Source organism: Charadrius vociferus, unplaced genomic scaffold (assembly GCF_000708025.1).
Source record: "Charadrius vociferus isolate BGI_N301 unplaced genomic scaffold, ASM70802v2 scaffold41, whole genome shotgun sequence".
Taxonomy (NCBI): Eukaryota; Metazoa; Chordata; class Aves; order Charadriiformes; family Charadriidae; genus Charadrius; species Charadrius vociferus.
The window spans coordinates 709,561-732,286 of record NW_009647013.1 but is presented as its reverse complement, the minus strand read 5'-3'; the positions used below and the strand labels follow the sequence as shown (position 1 = coordinate 732,286).

Here is a 22,726-nt window from a genome sequence, read left to right as displayed (position 1 = left end):
AGCGAAGCCTTTTTGTCCCAGGCTGAGATCTCAGACGGCTTTTCACAAATTAAATGCAAGCACAATGTAAGATGCTATCTTCTTTTTTAAAAAGGACCATAGGGGAGAACAGACAGATGCACAAAAATTTTCTAGCGTCCACTAATTTGGGGCACCCAACTTGGAATACCTCATTTCCAGTTTTCAGAAATCCTTGTTGGAACAAGAGTCTAATATAATTTCTTCTTTCTGGATGTAGAATATTTAAGAAATTAGGGTTTTTTTGGAGGGTGGGTTTTTTGTGGTTTTGTTTCAGGTTTTTTGGTTTGGGGTTTTTTTTTCTGAAGTCATAAAAATTGAACACTTTCTGAGATTTTTGTTTCTGGTTTGGGGTCTTTTTTTTTTTTAAGTTTAGGCATGCTATACATACAGTAGGGAAGCTTAAAAACAGACAGCTAAATGTTAGCTGTACCTCTATTCCTGCTCGCAGACAGAACTACCTTTCAAAGAAAGAGGTTGAATACTAACTTTTTACCTTTGTTCACTGCGAGGGCCTGCAGATTAAGCTGCACTGTTTCTACAGCAACTAAAAAGCAAGACACAGCTGCCCTGAAACAAAATCTCCAAACCTCCTCTTTCTCTTCTGCCAAATGCTTTGAAAGCAATAGCCCTGTGGGCACAACATCACAGGAAAGGCAACCTGGAAGTTGGCAATGTAGCCAGCGCATCTATATGAAAGCTTCCGGACAGTCAATATCCTGGTCTTTGAAAACCATTAAACACAATTTATCTATGAGAATAGGGAGGCAGATGGAGAGAATCATAGAATCTCAGAATGATGTCCATGCTTACCCCGCTAGCAGTTCTTATAGGTTTGGCCTTCAGCTTTGGGACCAGCACCTTGCGGTACTGTGGTGGAACAGCAGCGATGATGTCAACCAAACGCGGCTGCGCTGAAAGTCCATACTTGGCTGATGTCTTGGTTTTCAGTCTGAAAACAGAAATATCTCAAATGAACAACTCCGTTCTGACTTGCATACCCATATTCCACAGCAGTGCTATTGTATTACTGTTTAGTTAGATGGAGATCTAGGTAGGTTCTCCTAATTTACCTTTCCAGGTAACTTACTTAAAAAGCATACAGTAATTCCTTGCAACGGCTGCATGGCATATTAAGATACAGAAAATAAATTCAAAATAAAGTTGACATGCAACAACTGCCAATGTTTTCAGTTTCTGTATATTTTTCTTCTAAATATGTTTTTATCAAAACCTTGCAAAAGCTGCCCACAGAGTCTGGCTTACCCCTTTTCAGTGATTTAATTCTTTTCATAAGTCTTCCATGTGATTTACCCCTATATACACAGACTCAAGCTGAGTTCATTCTCAGACATTCATGTCAGTTATTTCCAGCATCAGCAAAAAGTCTGAAATTACATCATGTAAACGAAATGGAAACAGTGGGACAAATTCAGGTTTTATTATTTCACATATGTAAAGAAGGAAGAACTTTCTGTAAACAAGAACTTCATTTATAACACATTACTAAGAAAATTTGTTTTAAAATTTATCCCTAAATTAATCTTTCCTTTCCCTGATGGAACTGACTTTAGACTACTGAAGGATGAACACAAGTGGAAACACAAAAAGGCAATGACAAGTTTCTCAGAGTTTTTCACCAATACAACCTATTTTGTACTCTGAGTGTGGCCAATGAAGTAGCACAGCATGAGTTCAAATCACCACACAATTTACAAATCTTGGTGGTATTTTTTAAACAGATAACAGTAAGAGAAATGACAGCAGACCATTAAAATAAAACATTTTAAAATAAAGCCTGAACATAAGAGATTGTACAAGACATGTTCACTACTGGTGGCCTTGCTCTTCAGTGTCATCCCAGAGTGACTTACTTGTTCAGATTCACATCTTTTCCCTGCTCGTGAGCGTCAATTAATTGCTTTATGATGTCAGCTATCGTCATCATCATCAGCTCTGCATGGCTAACGTCTCCTGAAACAAGAACAAAACAACAAACCACATGTATAGCCAGTGCTTTCTAACTGCTTGTGACAACTGAGGCGCATCTGCTCTGCAGTTCATTTTTAGTATTTCCTACAACTGTTGCCTACAGAGGGAATTTTGCCACTGTGCATTACTCTTGATTTCCAGCATTCCCCGAACAAATGACAGTCACTGCCTCATATTGCTGGTTTTCTTTTACTTCTACGTAAAATCCCATCTTCTTATGTCAGAGGACTCTGCACAACAGCTAGAAATAAAGTCATTGGAAGTTAAAGACAATTAGTAGACTAGTCTGATGGTACCGGTACACGTGGCAAGGAATAAAATGTATTCTGAGAAGGACGGTGGGGTAAACCAGCTCTGTGAATTCCCCTCCATCACAGAGAGGGTATGCTGCATCAGGCAGCGTACCAGTGCCTTAAAGCTTCTCTGCTGCACCTCACAGACCCACCTCATGTTGCAACAAGGTTCTGTATACATATATAGACTGTATACATTGCTTACATTTCTCCCATACCAGCCTTAGGAGAAGAGGGGGATTGCTATTAAGAGATCCATCCACACTTCCTAACAACAACGAGCACTTGTTTCACCTCGTGCAGCTCTGTCTATAGTAGCAAGTGTTGGGACAGTAAAATATGAGCACCAAACTTGTCAGAAAACCCACCAGCAAGGACATAGCAGGGTGCGCAACCACTCCAACAAGTTTTTGTTCGTGCCAGCTGTACTGAAATCCAGCAGCATTTACACCCTCTCCAGGAGAAGCACCGCAGCGATGCTCCCATATGGTCTCTCTCCGTAGGTAGTTTTGTGGACCAGACCAGGCCACTGCCCCCGTGCTGCCCTGCATCATCTTTGCTGCCCCATACCCTTTCCCCTGTTTTTTTTTCTCCTGTTGCCATGAGGGAGCTCACTCAACACCCAAACTGCCCTACCCCAGCACCCCATTCTGTACCTGACAGTCAGGAGCAAGGCAAACCCCTGAGCACCCCCATGGGTGCAAGGACTCTGCCTCCCACGGACAGCACCCAACTCAACAGCTGGGAAGGAAAACGGATGGCTCACAGAGGGGTGCCAAGTCCCTCCAACCCTCAAGCAAGGTCGGGGCTGGCCTTTCACCCGCCTCCAAGACAACATGGAGGGGGACAGCAAGGTCTTGCCCCATTTTCCCACTCCACGCAGAGGCACTGCGATAGGGGAGGTGGTAAAGCCCTGCCACCTCACAGCTCCCAGCCCCACAGCGCCAGGGGAAGCAAGAGGAGGAGCCCCGTCCCTCAGACCCCCCGCAATACCCAAACACAGGGTAAAGTGTTGCTCCTCACCCCCCACCTTACCACACACAAGGCCGGGGAAGGCGGCAAAGCCCTGCCCCGCTGCCCTCTGCTGCTGAGAGAGGAGCTGGGCCCACCCTGTCGCCATCCTCCGGGCATCGCGATCCCCCCCACACCTCAATACCTTTCCTCTTCTGCTTCATGCTGGCAGCAACCCCTCAGCCGCTCCCCTCACGGGCCAGGCCGGCGCCTCCTGCCGTCAAGCGACACCGCGCCTCACCGTCGTGAAAGCGTCGCACCTCCAGCCGCGCTGCCGGAAAGCAAAACCTCCCCCTCAGGGCCCACCCCCGCCGCCGGCCTTCGGGCCTCCCTCCCCGAGAGGCGTCGTGAGACCTGCGGGTTCCTGTGGAGCACAAGGCGGGGAGTTGGGGGTCGGGGGCGGTGGAAGGGAGCGGTGGGGGAACGGGGGGGTTGAGGGGCTCCCTGTGGGGAGAGGCTGAGGGAAAGGGCTGCTCCAGCTGGCAAAGGAAGGGCTTTGGGGGGCCCTGACCGCAGCCCCCACTACCTCCAAGGGGGTTATGTCTTCACAGTGGTGTGTGGTGGGAGGACGGGAGGTAACGGGCGCAAGTTTTAAGGAGAGTGGTTCAAACTGGGCGTAAGGAGAAACTTTTTCATTGCCAGGCCAGCCAAGCGTTGGAGTGAGTTGCTTATAGCGGTTGTTTTATCTTCTTTGGAGGGTTTGAAGACCCAACTGGATAAAGCCCTGAGCAGCCCAAAGTGATCCCAGAGCTGACCCTGCTTTAAGCCGGAGGTTGGACCAGAGACCTTCTGGGGTCCCTTGCAGCCCTAATGCTCCTATGGTCCTATGAAATAAGCTCCTTTGGTGAATCTCCAGTGACTTCTGGAGCCCACGCGAGCTTCAACATCTTCAGCTTCTCCAGGTAGGGAGTCCACAGCTGAATTACATCTCGTGTGGGGAACAACCTGCTTTTTGTTGCTGGTAGCCAGAGCCTTGCTGATGCTGCCAGCTCCTTCCTCTCTTTGCTGGTCATCCAATAGATTCTGGTGGCTCTCTTTGTGTGTAACGTGAACCTAGCAGTGAGCAGAGGGGAGAGGCTTCCTGGGTGAGAAAACAGGATTGCAGAGGTGGAGAAAACAAGCAGAAAGGAAAAGCAGGCCACCAGAAAGAAAAAACAAAAAGGCACCAAATGACAGGAAAAAATGAAAAGAGATAAGAGACACTAGCAATGGCCAAGTGACCTGCTTTTGTGATTTATGGGCTGCTAAAACTCTTTTTCTTTGAAAACCTTCTGATCTGGGAGCAGACCTGAAGATTTTTGGCATCACGTTCACGACCGGTGTGCATCTGGGGACTGAAGGGTCAGCAGGGTTTGCAGGGATGGAGGAGGGCACATGGAAGGAGCCGCAGGTTGACTGTTCCCACTTTGTGGGTTGGTTTATAAAGCAACCGGAGCCTGCTCTGGTGCTTGAGGTCAGCATGCGCAGCCTGGCAGGCAGCTTGGACAAGGGTTTGTGTGCATGTGTTGTGAGACCATCCTGCCTTCCCCACCTTGCTGGGTGGGTTTGGCAGGACCCTGCCTACACAAAGCAAGATCCCAGGATGGAAGAGGTTGAAAATATGTTTTAGACCATCTGCTCCTGTTGCTACCTTTCTCCTGCCTTGAGGGCTTTTTGAGAGCTGAATTCCGTTTCCTTTCTACAGGATGTGCTGGGAGTGCCCTGCGATGTCTGGATCTGTCTCTACCTGTGATTTTATCTCCCTGGGGGTCTCCCAAGCATCCTGTGCCAACCAGCAATTTATCCGTGGTTTGGAGAGTGGCTGTGATCAGGATACGGGCTGTGCAAACAGCTACAAAGCATCTATGCAGACATGCATCTTCTGCCATCACTGCTCTCAAACCTATTGCAGCAGCTGCTGTGCAGCAAGGGAGATTTCAGCTGCGGCCACGCATCAGGGCTTGTCTGTGTGCCTCGCCATGCCCTGCTTTGGGCTGGCTGGAGTGTGAAAGCAATTCCTTCCTCTGAATGATTTGGTGGTGCACACACTACACAGCATCCATCTGGAGGATGTCTGTGTGTGTTGTTGGGGATGGCACAGAGCACAGGACAGGTAGGATGCCTGTGCTAGACGCACGGTAAGGCGTCTAAGAGAATGCCAACAGGGACAGGGTGACTGATTTAAAACTAATTCCCCTACCCCCCTGCCTCCCCTCAATCCACACCCCCCTAAATACAACCCTACGCATCGCATCACTGCCTCCTCATCTCCTCTCCCTTCGTTACGTGATCTGGGCTGCACTCTCCGTTCGTTATCGCCTTCATCCACCTATTACAGCAACTTTTTATCTTGCGCTTAGCTACTATCATTAGCTGCTCTCCCTTTGCCGCAAGGTCTCTATGCTCTTCGGTAACCATCCTTTAACCTATTATAACCCCAACGCCGCTGCTGAGATGTCGCTCTCTGAATGCTCCTACCTCCCTGGCAACAGCTCACCTTCATTCACTTATCTTCTAGCTCACCACACAAGTTGGATATTTCCAAAAATCCTCAGTTTTAATCCAGCTGTGCTCCCAGCTGCAACCCCATCAACCTCAGTTACGTACATTCCTTTTTCCAAGTTTCTGTTTCTTTAGCTCAGAAGAGCAATAATTAGGAAAGCTTCATTTTGGCTACAAAGCCAAACTACAGTACCAAACTCTGCCATTGCTCCCGGCAAGGAACACCAGGTAAATGCAGGTGGAGTTTTGGGCAGAAACGGATGGTAAAGCTTGGGTAAGAGGGCGGCTGGCATGTTTGGGTTTGTTCCCCACATCTGAGCAGGGCTGTAGCCTAGGGCTCGCATTCTGATCTTGCTTGTACTGGTGGAATTCAGATGCGGCAATGCTGATTCACTGGCCTCTGGGGTTTAAAAGGTATTTTCAGTTCTTTAATCAAAGGCTGTGGCTAATGAGAGTTGTGCAGGATCTGGAAATGCCAAGCAGTGCAGGGAAATGCACATCTACAAGGAAGGGCGCAGGCATAACAGCCTTCCTCTGTACTTGTTTAGCAATTTCTTATCAGCGTATCTGGAAGCGCACTATAAAGGTGGGTAAATAACCATCTGCCTCTGCAGATCAGCAGCCCGGGGCGCAGACGGTGACACAGCTTGCCCAAGGCCAGCCAGCAGCTCCGCAGCAGAGGCAGGTGATGGAGACTCTGTCTCTCTCTCCCTTCTCTCCATTTCCGATTCTGACCCGTTTTGCGACCTCAGGAATGATTGTAAAGTATGTTGTAAGTACATATATTTTTATTCTAATAACATAATTGGTAGGAGTTACATCAAGGCGTTATGTTGCGCTGCAGCTTTGGCACTGGAGCTCGCACAGGTGCTGGTTGTATCCCGGCGTTCCACTGGGAGCTCTGGGCCAGGGTCTTTGCTGCTGCTTTGGAGGGCGGGTTCCCGGCTGACTGGTGAGTGGCCCAGCTGGGACGAACTGGTGGTTTTGGATCAGACTCAAGATCTGCAGAAAGTGACAGCTAGGAAGAGAAGGCAGTAAGTATCGTATCATGCCAACAGCTTCAGAGAGACTGAAAATGTTGGAGTGCATTGAGAACTTCTATCAATTCTATACATTGTATAAATTATATTCCTAAATAATATCCCAGTGTGATATTCCTAAATGATACAAGCATAATCTGCGCTATTTGGAGTGACCTGTGCTGTAAGTTAACCTTAAGGACAAAAGGACCCAATTAGAAATTGATGCTAGTAAAGCCAAACCCACATTAATTGATTCTCCACCTCAATTCATGTGTTGAGGCACAAATCGTCCCCTGCTTATATGGCTGCGACTGATCCCAGTCTTGCTTGCTGTTTGAAGTCTCACAGTGTAAAGGATGAAGTTTATTTTAAGATACTGTTCAATGAATGTTTTACTCAACAGGATAACAATTAAGAAAAAAAAAAATCTTAGCAACACAGTGATTGTTTATTCCTTGAGAAAGGTCACAAATATTCAAAACGCAGAAGTTCTGCAGACCAGCAGCTTTGGCTTTTTCTTTTTCTTACTGATACAAATTATTTGGTAAGAATAGTGACCAAACATCAACAAAACCAAATATTTACACAGCAACTCATTAAAAAGCAATGTGGGCAGATAGTCTTATGTGAAGCTAGTGTCCCTGGTAAAATGGTTGTGCAGAAAAGTCAATGCTGTTCTGTAATTCCTGCCCGCCTGTTTCCCCCTTCCATTATTTGAATTGGCAGCGGTGGCAGATATATGGTGCTTCATGCCTAATTGTCTAGTTATAAATAAGCAATCCAGCAACTGCTGAATATCAACCTAAAGAAAAGCCAGTGATTATACAACTGCCGAAAGTGGTCCAGGCTCTTAGCAGTACTTGACGGGTGACAGAGACGGGGCGATAAAATCAGGTTTTTTGTCCTAGTGAGAAAAGCGCAATACCACAGAAGCAGAAGTAGTTGCAGCACAGTTCTAAATATTCTTTGCTTTTCACCTCCTGTGTTGGTGGTTGTGTTTTAGAGCTCACCGGGACAGGTAGGCATAGACTATTAAAGCCAGGCTATGCTTTTAAAATTAGGGTGACATATATAAGCTGAGTTTGAATATGCAAACGTTATATTGAGTTATTTTGACTCTTCGGAATTGTCCCATGAAGTTCAACAGGGTTTTTTGTATGACTAAATAAAATTCAAAATAACATTTGCAGAATATAAATATACACGGGACAGGATCGTGTCTCAGTGCTGAGAGCCCTGGTGTTCACGTGGGCTATGCCCACACAGTACATAAATGCGATCCATACTCAAAACGTCAATTCCGCGTCCATGTGTCTTAGGAAAATTTATTCCTGGCTTCAGATGCTGCAATCTTATTACCTTAGGATATAAGCAGTGAGGCAAGAATGACTGATCCTGTCAAAAAGATGTTATTTAGTAAGTACTAAAAATAAGTCAGTAATTCAGGAACAGCTGTGAGGGTGGAGAAATCTCTCGAACAGAAACAAGCAGACAGGCTGAGAGGCAAAACCGGCCCCTGACTGCTGACATTGCAGTCATTTGCAAAGCTGTCAAAAGCATCAGTCACATTTTACCTTTCTAATAAAGTACCTGGGAATTTCGACATTTGAGCGTGAGGCTGCCTGTTTTGCTGAGACACTGCAGAAGACTCCTCACTGGAAGTCCTCAAGGACTTGTGTAAAGGACACTGATGTGACAGCAGTGATGCCTGCGAAGGGACCTGTAGGGCCAGAGCTCAGAAATCGGAGCCAGGCAGTGCAGCTCCGTGTCCGAGTGAACAGGAGGGATGATAGAGTGGCCCAAAGCAGAGAGCTGGTTTCCATGCCCAGCCCGGTAAAAGCTTGGGGAAGTCACCGAACCTGTTTCATTCTTCACTTTTCTTTACATAACGCTGGGACAGCAGCGGCTGAAGGCAATGCGAGCATCGAGGTGGTAGAGACAAGGCGTAAAGGCTTGATCCAGCAAAGTGTGTAAAGAGATGGTTAACGCTAAAAGTATACATATCCTTAAAGTGAGGCATTTCCCTGGGCAAAGACAGAGCAGGGATTCCCTCCCCACTGGGGAGACGAGGGGGCTGCCGGTGCATTCCTCAGAAAGAATGTGGCCCTTCATTAAGAGACCTAATTAACTTAATTTATTGTAATTTACTATATTTTGCAATTTAGCTAATTTACTTTAATTTATTTGAAATTAAGTGTGAGCCTGGTCACATTTTATACCACTGTTTGTTATGCCACATGCTTACTAATAAACTCCAAAACCTCACAAGTTTACTAGGAGGAGAACTGATTCACCGCATGCAAACGTGGAGCCCGTGGATGTAAATCCAGGACTCGGGTCATCATCTTAATTAGGTGTTTCTTCTGTTTTGGTGTGCTGTTGTTCAGCCTCCTGAGCTTGGAGCTCCATATAATAGCCCTTTTCACATCTTCATTGTTGGCTGTAATACACTTTATTCTCACCTACTTTCTGCACTCGGATCATTGATCTATTTAAGAGCTTCATTTTAATTTGACTTGATGTTTGCTTGCTTGGGGCGCTTATTCTTTCATCACGGTCTAGTCTTCTTCTAAGGATTTACTAAAAGATTTGAGCATTAAGCCTCTTTATTTGGACTTGATTAAATAAGAGTCTTTTCACAGGTCTTCATTTCAACAAGATTTCCCAATGCTACCTTAATAATAAATGGAAATTAATTTTGGATTATTCCTAGCGAGTTATATGTATATTCTTTTTCTATGCATCAGCCTACCGTAACCTAACCTTTACTGTCATGTAGTGTTGTAGTCATTAATGGCCAGCATAACAGCAGGCTTATACGTCAGAGAGTAAGAAACACAGGGCTTTTACTGAAATTTAGACAACTCTAAACTCGAGAAATACAAGCCTATTTTCAACATAAAGGTCTAGTAAAGAGTGACACGGCAACACAGGCTACCCCAGATTTTTAACACAGATAGAAGCCAGTGCTACTGAGGCTGCATAGTGCAAAGGCACGGAGCTCCTTCTGGACTCATGTCACCGAGGTCTAACCCCGTGGGGTTACTCCTGGGTTAGGCTGGGAGGCTGGAGGACCTGCCCGGCCTCGGCAGCGGGCACTGCCTTGAGGACTCTTCCCAGGGATTTTTGTGGGGTAAGAATTCAGTACCCACTAACTATGTGTGCTCCTCCAGACATCTGTCTGTGAGCATTTTGTGTCAGCTAAACGCTTGCTCGTGACTACTTGCTACAAGAATAATAACATCCCTTTTAAACTGTGAGCAGCCAACAGAAGGTGACACACGCACATACCCACTGTTCAACCCTGTACTGCTGCAAATTGTAGCAAAAAACTCCCACTGACGTTGTGCAGGAGGGTTTGGACTTCGTGGTGGGAGTCAAATTAGGTCCTTGTGCCTTCCTGAGTGGAGGCTGCAGGTTAAGTAACTTGGAAGAACACATAACTTTTTTTACTCTGAACTTTTACTTCCAAACTCACAATAAAACAGCTTTAAATGCGAAATGGGAAGCGGTGGTGGAATGAAACCGTGTAAGGGCGCTCTGATCTAAGGGCTACAGAGGAAGCCATTGGAGAATGGAAATTGTAAGACACAGGCTGAATAACTTTAATTATATTTTCTGTTCTTTAACACTGACTGAATCTATTTCCCTGCAAACAGGCTGTATTTGGGTCAGGAGAATGCCTCCCGATCTCGGGAGACAATGCCTCTCTTTTATGTAAACCTTCTTTAGCTCAACTCACACGCGTTCCCTGGCTTTCATCGCTTAGGAAACACGCTTGCAGGTCTGCAAAACCCCCCGATACGCTTGTGAGCACGTCCTTCTTCTGGCAGTTATTTACTGCGGTATCTACAAAAGCTTAGACCCATGATGCTTTCTGGAAGCCTGACTTCCCTAGACTCCTTTCATGTGAGGATGCCCTATTTTACCAGCGATGAGCACAATGAATCCTCAGTATTAAGACCTTGGGGCTGCTTGCTCAGCCTCAGCGCAATGAACAGAGAATAAACTAACATCAAACTGCAGCGATCAAAAGTTGTGAGCACAGAAGTGAAGCTTTGGGAAGAGATGTAAGCGTCGTAGGAGAATTGATCCGGTGCTTTGGAAAGGGACTGTCGGGATACTGGACAGTGAGCACCGTGAGGGAACAGCAGATAACAAGGTCACTGCTTGCATACAGACGGTTGCTGCCCTTTTCCCACCGAAGGCAGAGGGACCGTATCTAGGCTGTAACGAGAGATTGCCCCCAGAGCAGCCAGGCATGAGGGGCTTTGTGTCCTCCTTCTGCCCAGGAATCTCCCTCGGGGATGGGCAGCAAACGGGCCGGGCAGCCCACTGTACAACAGGAGCAAAGCTTCACAGTTACCTAAGTTAAGAAAAAGCTCTGAGCACAAATGTTCCTGGGTGTAACTGACACTGGACCCCCATTGATATCACAGAATCACAGAATTTTCCAAGTTGGAAGGGATCTCTAGAGACCACCCAGCCCCACTCCCCTGCTAAAGCAGGACTGCCCAGAGCACATCCCTCAGGACTGCATCCAGGCGGGTCTTGAAAACCTCCAGAGAAGGGGACTCCACCCCCTCCCTGGGCAGCCTGTGCCACTGCTCTGTCACCCCAACCCTAAAGAAGGGTTTCCGTCTGTTGGAACGGAACTTCCTCTCTTCCAACTTGTGCCCATCGCCCCTCGTCCTGTCCCTGGGAACCACCGAGAAGAGTCTGGCTCCATCCTCCTGCCACCACCCATTTAGATATTTTCATCTTGGTTGCCCTTCGCTGGACTCTCTCCAGCAGTTCCCTGTCCCTCTTGAACTGGGGAGCCCAAAACTGGATACAGTATTCCAGTTGTGGCCTCACCAGTGCCGAGTAGAGGGGGAGAATGACCTCCCTCGACCTACTGGTCACACTCTTCCCTATGCAGCCCAGGATTCCATTGGCCTTTTTGGCAACAAGGGCACATTGCTGGCTCATATAATTCCAAGCCGGTGATACTTGCCAGTGATTTTTCCTTCTCGAGCTTATTAGATCCACAAACCGCTCTCTTTTTTTTCTGAGCTGCTTGCCAGCTAAGATCTGGGGTCTCTCGTCCTCCTTTCTTTCTCCTGCAGAGTAGAACAGAATAGTATTAGCAAGTGCTACGGAGCCGGTTCCCTGGGGTTGAGAAAAAGAAATCCCTTATGATATTGCCACCCAAAAAGACACAGTTTAAGAGAAAACATTTTATCTTGCACCTGGGGCAGCCCAGCAAGACGCAATCAGATACCATGGTGCAGAGGAGGGTGGTAACTTGCTATTTTGTAAGTTATGGTAACTTTATAGCACTTAGCTCGGGACTTACTGATTTAAGCTAAATCCACATAACATGTTACATCAGCTTAGGGGAATTCACGGAAAGGCAAGTTTAGCTAAATCAATTTGAGAGTTTTCAGTCAAGTCAGTGTAAGTTGTAACATAAATAAGGCTAGAGGACTGCCCCTCCAACAAGCTATTTATTCATTGGTTTTATTGCCAAATACTTCTTCTTGTACATGTATATAAATTTATACATTTATGTGCAGCTATTATTAAAGTAAATACAATTAACTGGCAGAACAGGAATGTTCCAGAGTATGAAAATTAAATGAAGTATTGTGGAGTATGGCCAGGTGTCACATTTTTCCAATATCAGGAGTAAAATCCATACTATGAAGAAGTTTTTTTAAGAACTAAGGCAGGTTCATAAACACATTTGCTCTGAAGGTGTTCATTCCCCTTCCACGTTCAAATTCTGTAATACAGAATAAGTGAATTTAAAGCAGCAACTCTGTGCGCTCTCTGAGTGCGTCTCCCAGCTCCGTCGCCCGCGTCTCTGGGCTCCAGGAAGAAATGCTAAAAAGCATGGTATGACTACAAAATCATGAATATAAACTGTGGAAACAGACTCTAAAAGCAACATTTATCCTATAAAGAAACAGAGCCACAACACATAACGCACACGTCCTCAAAAGCAGCCAACACCAGCATGTATCTGGTAGTTGCTCATCCCAGACCAGCTGCAGACCAAGAACCATAAAGACAAATCAGACATTTCAAATAGCAAATTGAGGGAAACTGCAATCTGTTTATGAACACTTCACTAACAGTCAAGAGAGAAAATTCAATCCAAAATCTTATTATGGGGAACGAACTGGTCATCTTGGTGGACTTGGCAGCGTTAGGTTTATGATTAGACTCGATGATCATAAAGGTCTTTTCCAACCTAAATGATTCTGTGACTCTATGATCTTTAGCTAGAATGCAGACCTGGCCTTGTGGTTGTAAATGAAGATATTAACCTCTACGGCTGTATTCTAGTGCCTGTGCTCATGGTGTCAGAGCATCCCGCTCCAGCAGGTCACCGCCATGATCTCACATCAAGGTCAGGGAAATGTAAGCAGTGAGGACGAGTTTCTCAAGGCTGCAAAGGAAAAGGGCATCAGAGCCGAGATGAGGACGGCAGGTCTCACTCCCAGTGCTGAACTTGGTGTTTCTCACCCTGCTTTCCTCCCTTAAGGAACATTTTTAATTCCCACAAGCCTAACAAGCAGAGAGTACCGGGCTGGCTATTCAGAAACATGAAAAGCAAGAGACAAGCGTTAGGATTCGGAAGGACAGCGAAACACCATGCTCTTCTCACGCAAGCGAGCCTCTTTTTGTCAGAAACTGTGCCCAGGCTGCTGACAGAACAATTACTGAAAGTAATTATTTTCTCATTGGGTAAACACTCCAGTACAATATGCAACTGTTTTTAGAGCCGGCCTATGTCCATAAATTATCTGACTGAATTAGCGCTGGCTTCCAGAAGCCCGAGCTGGTTTGGGGGGGTTGGGGGAATGGGGAAGGAGCCTGCATTTCGGCTGGGCTGTTGCCATGAGAAGTAGCAGGGTTCTTTCTTGAGGCACAAGGACACAATCCTGGCAGGGCTCCAGCGCTAGGCTAGAATCGGAATTCATTATTCATGATAAAGTGGGAGGCAAATCTTTTGATTTATTGGCAACAAGCAGCACAAACACCAGATGCCTTCCAGCAGAACTGTACATGCACGGGCTGAAAGAAACACCTCTCCTGGTCCTTTTTAGGCAGATCAGAGTCCTGGAGAAAAATCGCTAACTTGGTTCCACACTTTAGATAAAAATCTTTCACTTTGCACCTTTACAATATTGCTTTGTACCCAAAGAGACAAATCCGTCGTTGCTGGTCTCTGTTTTGTTTGTATGTAAGCAAAGAGCTACCTGGACAATTCAGGCAGAAAACAAACCAGACCTACCAGAAATCACCCTCACGATAAATTGCACACATACATGCAGCAGGAGTGAAAGTCACAGCTATAATTCTGCCATGGGATTTTGATAACCCCTTCCAGGCAATTTGTAATTCAAGCCCTGTCTGTGTCTCTTCTCTTCTCTATCGCCTCACCACTCCCTCCACTGTGCATCTGATCATTGCTAGTCTTAATTTCACTGCTCAGTGACTATGAAGCTTTTCCCACAATATCCCATCTAAACCACATAACCTCTTAGCGAACACACTCCGGGATCTCTGTCCCTTCTCCTTCATGCTGCAGTGATGTTTGTCCCTGAGGTTCTTAGGTGCCATTCAGTTTTTATAGTAAAAGCTCATGCCTTTCTGACCAACCAGCAAAAAAATCCATCAGAAAAAAACCAAAACCCTGTCAAGTCTCAATTATTATCCAGATTGCAAATTAACACCATTCTGCCATTTTTGGGGCACTACCCAGCTGTGGCACAGTTTTATGGTTCTTCTCCCCAGTGACACAAAGAACCACCACTGTCCAGGCCAGGCTGGACGTGGCCTTGGGCAACCTGGTCTAGTTGGAGGTGTCCCTGCCCATGGCAGGGTGTTGGAACTTGATGATCTTCAAGGTTCCTTCCAACCTACACCATTCTATGATTCTATGATAAACCCTCACCCAACTGCTCTATAGAAATCTATTTATTTGTTTTTCAAAGGTAAATTCCCAATTATAGTCTTATAGCCTGAAGTATACGTTTTGTGTTTCCTCTTTGAGGACTCCCTTCGTCTCCTTTCCCCTGCATAACTGAGAATTGACTGCAGCTTGTTACGCTTCCCACATTTCACTTTTTTTGGCGAAGCGAGGATAAGTTCTCTGCTATGTATTCACAGCAGCGTAGTTTTGATACTGCTGTGGAAGGGAGCATGTAGCTAATGACTCCTCTCAAAAGGCCAACAAAGAAACAGATGACAACTCCGCCATTTAAATGACAGTATTTCAGCTTCAGCATGGACACCCTGTTAGGATGAACAGGAAAGTTCTCACCTCTCTTTGGACCAGAAAGCAAGTGTAGAGTGAGGTCCAACTCAGAGGAGACTTTAACCAGGTCCAAGAGCAATGAAAAACTTCATTTTTTTGTTACCTCTTAAATTTTGCAAAATTTAACCTGGCAATAGGCATATTAACTTTGATTCAAAGACTCGTCTCACACATTGCTTTGATGATGGCGTCAGGTATTCCTTTGATGTGATCTCGTTTATTCACAAAGAATTTTCTACAAGTCCGGTTTTCCTCATCACAGCAGAACTCAAATGAAAAAAACGGTTTGTTGGCTCCCGGCTTTCTAGTCAACCTGCTGGCCTACAAGTGCTCTCTCTAGTCCTTTGTCCTTCTCGTTCAGCCATCGCTTTGGCTTTCTGCTGCTTTTCTGCTGGTTCTGCTACATCTTTTCACACATGCTCATGACCTCAAGAAAAAACTTGTTCCCCTCTATACGCATTCAGACTGCAGCAAAACCCATTTCCTCTCCCAGACTACCTTGGCAAAATCTTGTATTTTTGGAAATCACTCCTATTGTTTTAAGTATCTCATTTTACATAGATTTCCTTAGTTCTGAAATTCATTTTACACAAAGAGTGGTTGTTATGCCCTTGAGCTCCAAGAATTCATCTAATCTGAAGAATAACTATACCTAACACAGCCTGGAGGGTCAGAGATTTTTATCTTGGTCCTCTGTTCTACTTTACAACCCTGTACCCTGGTCAGGCAGGGTCTGCCTGAGCCTGTAGGCTGCAGTGAGGTAGATCATCTTGCATAGCATTCACATGAGACTCCCTAGCTCAACCGACTAGACATTCACTCACAGTTGGCTGAGCATGGCCTTCATCAGCCGTCCAAAACAAAGCTTGGCATCTTTGTGGGGCACTGTGACCTATTTGCCATTGTGCTGCCGTTGACAGGCACCCTACACCAGCTCAAGCCACCCATTAGCTGCCACCTCCACCGAAAGCCTACACTTCAAGAACACTCAAGCATGAAAGGTGGTCCTATCTTACTACTGCAGACAGGGAGTCAGGTGAAGTGCTGAAGACCCAATCCCCAGGGAGCTGCCCAGAAGCAAAAGATGGAGGACAAAATATTTAGACAGGACATTAGGAAGCGTTTCTTTACCAAGAGGCGGTCAAACCCTGCAACAGGCTTCCTGGAAAGGTGGTCGATGCACCAAGCCTGGCAGTACTTAAGAGGCATTTGGACAATGCCCTTAATCATAGAATCATAGAATGGTTTAGGTTGGAAGGGACCTTGAAGATCATCGAGTTCCTACCTCCCTACCATGAGCAGGGACACCTCCCACCAGCCCAGGTTGCCCAAGGCCACCTCCAGCCTGGCCTTGAACACCTCCAGGGATGGGGCCTCAACAACCTCTCTGGGCAACCTGTGCCAGTGCCTCACCATCCTCACAGGGAAAAACTTCTGCCTCATGTTTAATCTAAACCTGCCCTCTTCCAGTTTAGAGCCATTCCCCCTCGTCCTGTCACTCCATGCCCCAGTAAAAAGTCCCTCCCCAGCTCTCCTGGAGCCCCTTTAGGCACTGGAAGGCAGCAATAAGGTCTCCCCGGAGCCTTCTCTTCTCCAGGCTGAACAGCCCCAACTCTCTCAGCCTCTCCTCATAGCAGAGGTGCTCCAGCCCTCGCATCATCCTCGTGGCTCTCCTCTGGACACACTCCAGCAGGTCCATGTCTTTCTTACGTTGGGGACTCCAGAGCTGGACGCAGTACTCCAGGTGGGGTCTCATCAGAGTGGAGTAGAGGGGCAGAATCACCTCCCTTGACCTGCTGGCCACACTTCTTCTGATGCAGCCCAGGATATGGTTGGCAATACAGTTAAAATATATATATATATGGTTAATATACGGTTAATAACATTCTTTAACTTGGTCAGCCTTGAATCGGTCAGGCAGTTGGACTGGATGATCCTTGTAGGTCCCTTCTAACTGAAACAGTCCTGTTCTGTTCTATTCTATTCTATTCTTTTCTATTCTATTCTTTACTCTAATCTACTCTACTCTACTCTACTCTATATAGACCCTTAGGAGGAGGACTTCTGGGAAGAGGCTGCAGAGGGGACTGTCTCGGCAACACGTCCACAGAAGAGAAGCACCAGAATATCATTTTGTGAGTGGGAAGCTGGGTCAGCACCTGAAACGGCACACCTGTGTTGCTGAATAATCATTACAGATGAGACTACACACTAGCAATTACTTTCAGCTTAAGTGATATTAAAGGGAGATCCTTGATAAACGAGCAAGTCTCACAGAATTCATTTCTCTCCTTGCAATAATCCTCTGTAATTACGGATAAATGCCAGATTTGCTAGAACACAGGGCACTGAAATATTCTCCATTGCACAAATGGGTAGAGGTTCAAATCTCACTTAGGAGAAGAAAACAGTCAGCGTGCTTACTGTATCATTAGCAACTCGGAATCATTTGCATCTGGCTTGTCAGCTGCATCTACAGCTCAATGCTGGAAAAAGCAACTTTTAAACTCTTCAAACAAGGCTTGTCCCATTTTGACACTGCGTCATGGCCAGCACAAGGGAACCCTAAACCTCACAGAAACCACTACATAGAAACATTTAGCGCAACTGAAAAATAATATCAGGCCACCCGTTTGCAACAAGAGGGATTTTTTCAAAATATTTAGTTAAAAGCCTCAAAGAACTCTGCCCAAAATGGTGCTAGAGTTTGGAAACGCACCACAAAAAGAGGGTGAGGTGGAAACTGGAAAGCTCTTTGAAGTAGTGCAGTATCCTAGGACTAGGGGACGCGGATTAAAAAATGATTCATAAAAGGCTTCTGCTCAGACACTGGGAACTTTGTGGAACACCCCGGAGGAATGGTGGGTCCGGCAAAGTTAATCACATTGAGAAAGTGCCTACACGAGTGCACGACTGCTTAGCCAAATAATCGCTTGGCTGGGGTAATTCATGGGTTGATTGTTCCTGTGCACAGGGCTAATCTCAGTTATATCAGTTATTTACCTAAAGTACAGTTTGGATACTTTCCTTGTGGCTCAATTGGTTCCCAAGGTTTTTGTTGGCACAGTGAAGAGGAATCTCCTCCTCGCTGCGCATTCGGTTGGGTGAGAGCCTGTGCAGTCCTTTTCACAGGGACTCGTGCAGGAACCAGGCGACAGCCAAGCTAATCCATTACCTGTTCACCAGGCTCAGATTCGTGATAGTATTACCAGTTTCACAAGTTACTGCACATCAGCTGAATTGAGGTAACTGCTGTGAACCCATGAAAAAGGAGAGGTGGTATTAACAGAGTCTTAAATGGGCCAAACACTGCGCAAAGATGACTACCACAGCCTCCTTGCTATTGCTCCTACTGATGCTTGTTAATGCACAGAAATTTGACCACAGATCGAAGATTCTGAAAATATGTGATGCCAGATGTGTCAAAGGAAAACACGGGGCAGTCCTAACACAAGTCGATGTGCAAAACTGTACTTCGGGTGGAAATGCCTCTCTTTTGTTGCTATCCCAGGCAGCACAGATACAAATACTATTTATTACTTAAATGTTCTATAGAACATACATACGCTTACACCTGCATGCCTATTCACTCATCTGAATCTCCTTTCAGCCAGAAGACCCTTGAAGTGACAGAATTATATTTCATCATAATTAACTAATTCTTCCTCTTCTGTGCAAAAAATGCAGATTACTCTCAGCCTTACAGCTTTATTTAAAAACTCTTGAACAAACTCTTGCCCTGATTCTTCCCATTACAGCTGTGTAACGTCCCCAGGATTTACAGCCTAGTTTATAGGCAGCCACGAACACGCTGTGCCCATGCTCTGCACTGAACAGACACCAAGCAGTGCAGCCGCAACTACAGCGGGACCAAGATCAATCCAAGAAAAGCCAAAAGAGCAGCAAAGTGGGTTTGCAACCACGTTGCTGAACTATAAGGCTTCCAGGCAGCTTGGAGCGCAGGCAGAGCGAGCTTGCAAAGGACATGGACATACCCTATGTCGCAGAAAAAGCAAAAGGGAAGAGATCAAGCTCTTACGCCTGCCTAGCCTGCTCGATGGGATCGTAGTTGTTGAGGTAGTTGAATCGCATGGTGTCTGTAGGATGCCTGTCCGGTGAACGCCACGGGGGGAGCTCTTTTTTCTCCTTTTTCGTCCTCCTTCCTAGCACAAAAAAATTTGCCTCCGGGACATTGCTTCTTACTGGTTGCACATCAATAACTACAAACTCATCCTTTGAAGGAGTCTAAAAAGAGAGAAGAAAAGAAGAAAAAATTTAGCCTATAATGAAAGTGAGATTTATTTTGCCTAACTTTAGACTTCTAAGAATTGGGTATTAACTCAAAATTAGTCTCTCCAGGCTCCATTATGGTCAGTGGATAGAAATAGGCACCCTGACAGTGCATGTCATTGCCCACATCCCACAATACGTAATAAGTTAAGCTGAACTGCTTTTGAGAAGCTTTGGCCTCTCTCCATTGACTACAGAGAGAGCCTGTGGGGGAGTTTGGTTAAAATTAGGGGACTGAGTTTCAAATTCAGGGCAGAAGAATCCCACCCTCACGGCCTCACAAACCAGGCATGGCATCAATGAACCTCAGGAGAAAGCAATGGCTACTGAGTAATGCTCCACTTCCCCAAAACGGCCCTGCCACCTTTGAAGAATAGAGAAAGAGACAACACCAAGGGCTATAACAGGCATAAGGGGTGTTTTTTCCTTTCCACCGGCTAAACTGACTGAAACGTCAGCAGGGGTGATGCTGGGTACCCCAACTCTGCTTATCAGACTGAGGCAAGCTGTCATATGCTCTATAAACTGGGGAAAGAGAGAGGGGAACAGCCTTGAGTGCTGGAGAGGGAAATTTAGAGGATTACTCCAGAACCCCCTGAAAGGATAGCTGAGGGAGACCTTGGTGATTGCTTCTCCTAACCAGTGAGATTTTCACTTCCCCCCTACCAGGGGTGGATGATGGGAAAGTAGAGCATGGCAACACACCAGTTCGGTTTCTAATTTAAAAGGATGTATCTTCCATTTTACTAGTGGGAGATTACAGAAAGATAAAGAGGCAAAGGGATCAGGAACCCAACCAGCCCCGAACATCTCTGGAAGTGGTAGGTATGTACCTTTGGTCTCGTGACATGCAGCTCTTTCACCATCTCAATGTAATGTTTCTTCCAGATTCCTTGCTCAAAGGGGGTTGGAGAGAAGTTGATGTACCAGCCAAAGCGCAGGCATTTCAGCATCCAGAGCTGATCCAGTTCAGACAGGTACTTCCAGTACCAGCTCACCTGTAAATGCCCAGTAAGTTGAAAACCTTGGGGTTTCAAGCATCCAAGAATGCAGCTATAGACTTCTGTGTTGTGGATGTAATTCCCCTATGTCCTTTTACAATTCTTCAGCACTATTTATGCTCCATTTAAACCTTTCATTAAACCACTGAAACCATTTAAGGTCTCTGTGGCATGCTCAGTGCATACGTGTTACCTGATCTCCAGCACAGGGTGAAATATTCTAAAAATCATGGGCCAAGAGGGAAGATTTCAGCTTGTTTGGGGCAACTTCCTGTACTTCTACTCAAGTACAGTGGTTGGAATAAACCCTTTATTAGTTTCCACTAAGAAAAACAGCATCGATAAACTCCCATTGTGAACATTTTCTTCCTACTTGTGTTCTGCTGTTACACTCCATCACACAGTCGCCTTGCGTGCAATGCTTGTTCCAGCTTAAAGACAAACATCATCTCTTGGCACCGCCAGGCTTGTAATAGCAGCTGTCCAATGATTTGACACAAGTAGCACTGGAAAGACCTTTCTTTCTAAGCAAGTAATTTCCTGGTTTCTCCCTGTGAATGAATAGTGTGAGTCGCATCCACATAAAACATGAAACGCTGGAGAAAGTTACTAGAGCAAGCTTTAAACAAGCTGAGATTTTGATATACTCACAGTATTTTATGGAATACTATGTAATAATGTCATCAATATCAACTTACTCATTCAGAACTACTTTGGGCATCACCTCACAGCACTTTATCTCAAGCAAATGTATTTTCGGAGTTTTAACCACTGTGCTCAAGAGACTGAAGCCCTAGCCACGGTGCTCAAAAGCACATCTGGAACTTCTCTGCTTCTCCACATCCAAAACTTTAGCCTCCAGCATTTTAAACATTCTGGTTTTCTTAAAGCATCGTATGCAGTTCTTTGCAACTAGCACAAGCCAATACTGTTCAAAGCAATTAACTTGCACACAGTGCAAGGTACTTTAAAAGAATGTGATTTTCAGAAAGTACCCGGCCTCCTTCTTGGGAAGAATCAGTCTTGTAAAGTGCCACCTGTTAAATGCCTTAGAGCTGAGCATCTAAAATTACTCTTTGCTTTTGCAAATCTTGGCCAATCTGGCTTTATTTAGGATCTGTGGAAGTGCTGTGCTCGGTCTCATACAAGCGTCACTAAGCATTTGGCACCAGGCTGCCAAGTCAGAAGACACCCGTGCATTATACAGAACAGTACTGGTATGTCTTTGCTGAAAACCAGTGCTGTTTGCTTTTTTTTTTTTTAGCTAGCTTGACCTGACTTTCTGAACCTTAGGTACATGTTGGCTTTTTTACCTGTGCACATCGACAGAGGCTCCGTGGGTCCAGGAAGGAAAAGATGTACAAAGACAGGACTCTAGGGAGCCTTGTGGTAAAATCTACAGCCTCGGTGGGGACTCGGTCCTGTAGCTGCTTGGCACAGAATTTCTGCTGTGACAAGGAGCAGCGTTCCAACAGGTCCCCCAGGATCCTCCGCCTCTGACCATCTGTCCACTTGTCAAACTGAAAAAAAAAGGAGTTTCAGGTTCTGAGAAACCGGAGATTCAGCTTCTTAAAATAAAGCAGACATTTAAGGCAAGGGAAAATGCATAAGCAGCAGCTTCTGGTGACTCATTCAAGAGCAAAGCACGTAGGGACTGGGAACTAATGGAAAGGCTACATTAAAAGAAACTCTGAAGCTACATAACATATGATTTATAATCCTCAAAGGATCCAGGATGGCCTAGTCCAGGACACACTCATGCTCACCAGACTGCTTCTGAGACTTGGCTTCACTCATGGAAAGGAGGAGACTCAGATGTGGGTTTACAGGATCAGGTCCCAAACTACAATGAGTTCACTGCTGCTTCCTCATCTATCCTGACACTTATATGGCCCCCACTACTGCAGTATTTGAGTGCCTCGCAATTTAGAAAGTATTTATTCTCACAATCCCACTGCACAGGGGAGGAATCCCCACTACAGAGAAGCGGAGTAAAGAGAAACTACATCAGCTGCCCGTGTCTCACAAGGAAAATCTGTGGCACAGATCCGGCAGCACAGGAACAAAGATTTTTCACAGCATTTCTATGCTCATGACAGGTATCTCAAGAGGGGGATTACAACAGTTGTGGGAAGAATTGAGCACTGAGCCAAGCACACAAGCACGTATCGCTTCGCTACGCTGGCAACAACAGCGCTGCATTGAGCGGAGTGGGGCAGAGCTGTGTAAACAGGGTGGGAGCAACGGTGGCGGTAGCTGGTGTTTAATTTGTGTTGATAGCAGAGGATGGAAAGGGCCCTGTCAGCA

The 22,726-nt window shown here is 45.8% G+C and overlaps 2 protein-coding genes across 2 annotated transcripts in view; both read right to left on the bottom strand.

Annotated features, from left to right (window-relative positions):
- The window catches only part of ELP3 (elongator acetyltransferase complex subunit 3), a 103,722-nt gene extending 100,244 nt beyond the window's left edge, over positions 1 to 3,478 (bottom strand). Inside the window, exons 1-3 of the mRNA XM_009895442.1 lie at positions 3,460 to 3,478; positions 1,893 to 1,989; positions 832 to 970 (exon numbers count right to left, since the gene is read on the bottom strand). Of these exons, the coding sequence (XP_009893744.1) occupies positions 832 to 970; positions 1,893 to 1,989; positions 3,460 to 3,478 (255 nt within the window). The remainder of the gene's footprint in view (positions 1 to 831; positions 971 to 1,892; positions 1,990 to 3,459) is intronic.
- Positions 3,479 to 6,615: 3,137 nt separating this feature from the next.
- FBXO16 (F-box protein 16) overlaps positions 6,616 to 22,726 on the bottom strand; it is a 30,761-nt gene continuing 14,650 nt past the window's right edge. The window contains exons 3-7 of the mRNA XM_009895458.1: positions 21,733 to 21,939; positions 20,252 to 20,416; positions 19,168 to 19,373; positions 11,814 to 11,919; positions 6,616 to 6,813 (exon numbers count right to left, since the gene is read on the bottom strand). Of these exons, the coding sequence (XP_009893760.1) occupies positions 6,616 to 6,813; positions 11,814 to 11,919; positions 19,168 to 19,373; positions 20,252 to 20,416; positions 21,733 to 21,939 (882 nt within the window). The remainder of the gene's footprint in view (positions 6,814 to 11,813; positions 11,920 to 19,167; positions 19,374 to 20,251; positions 20,417 to 21,732; positions 21,940 to 22,726) is intronic.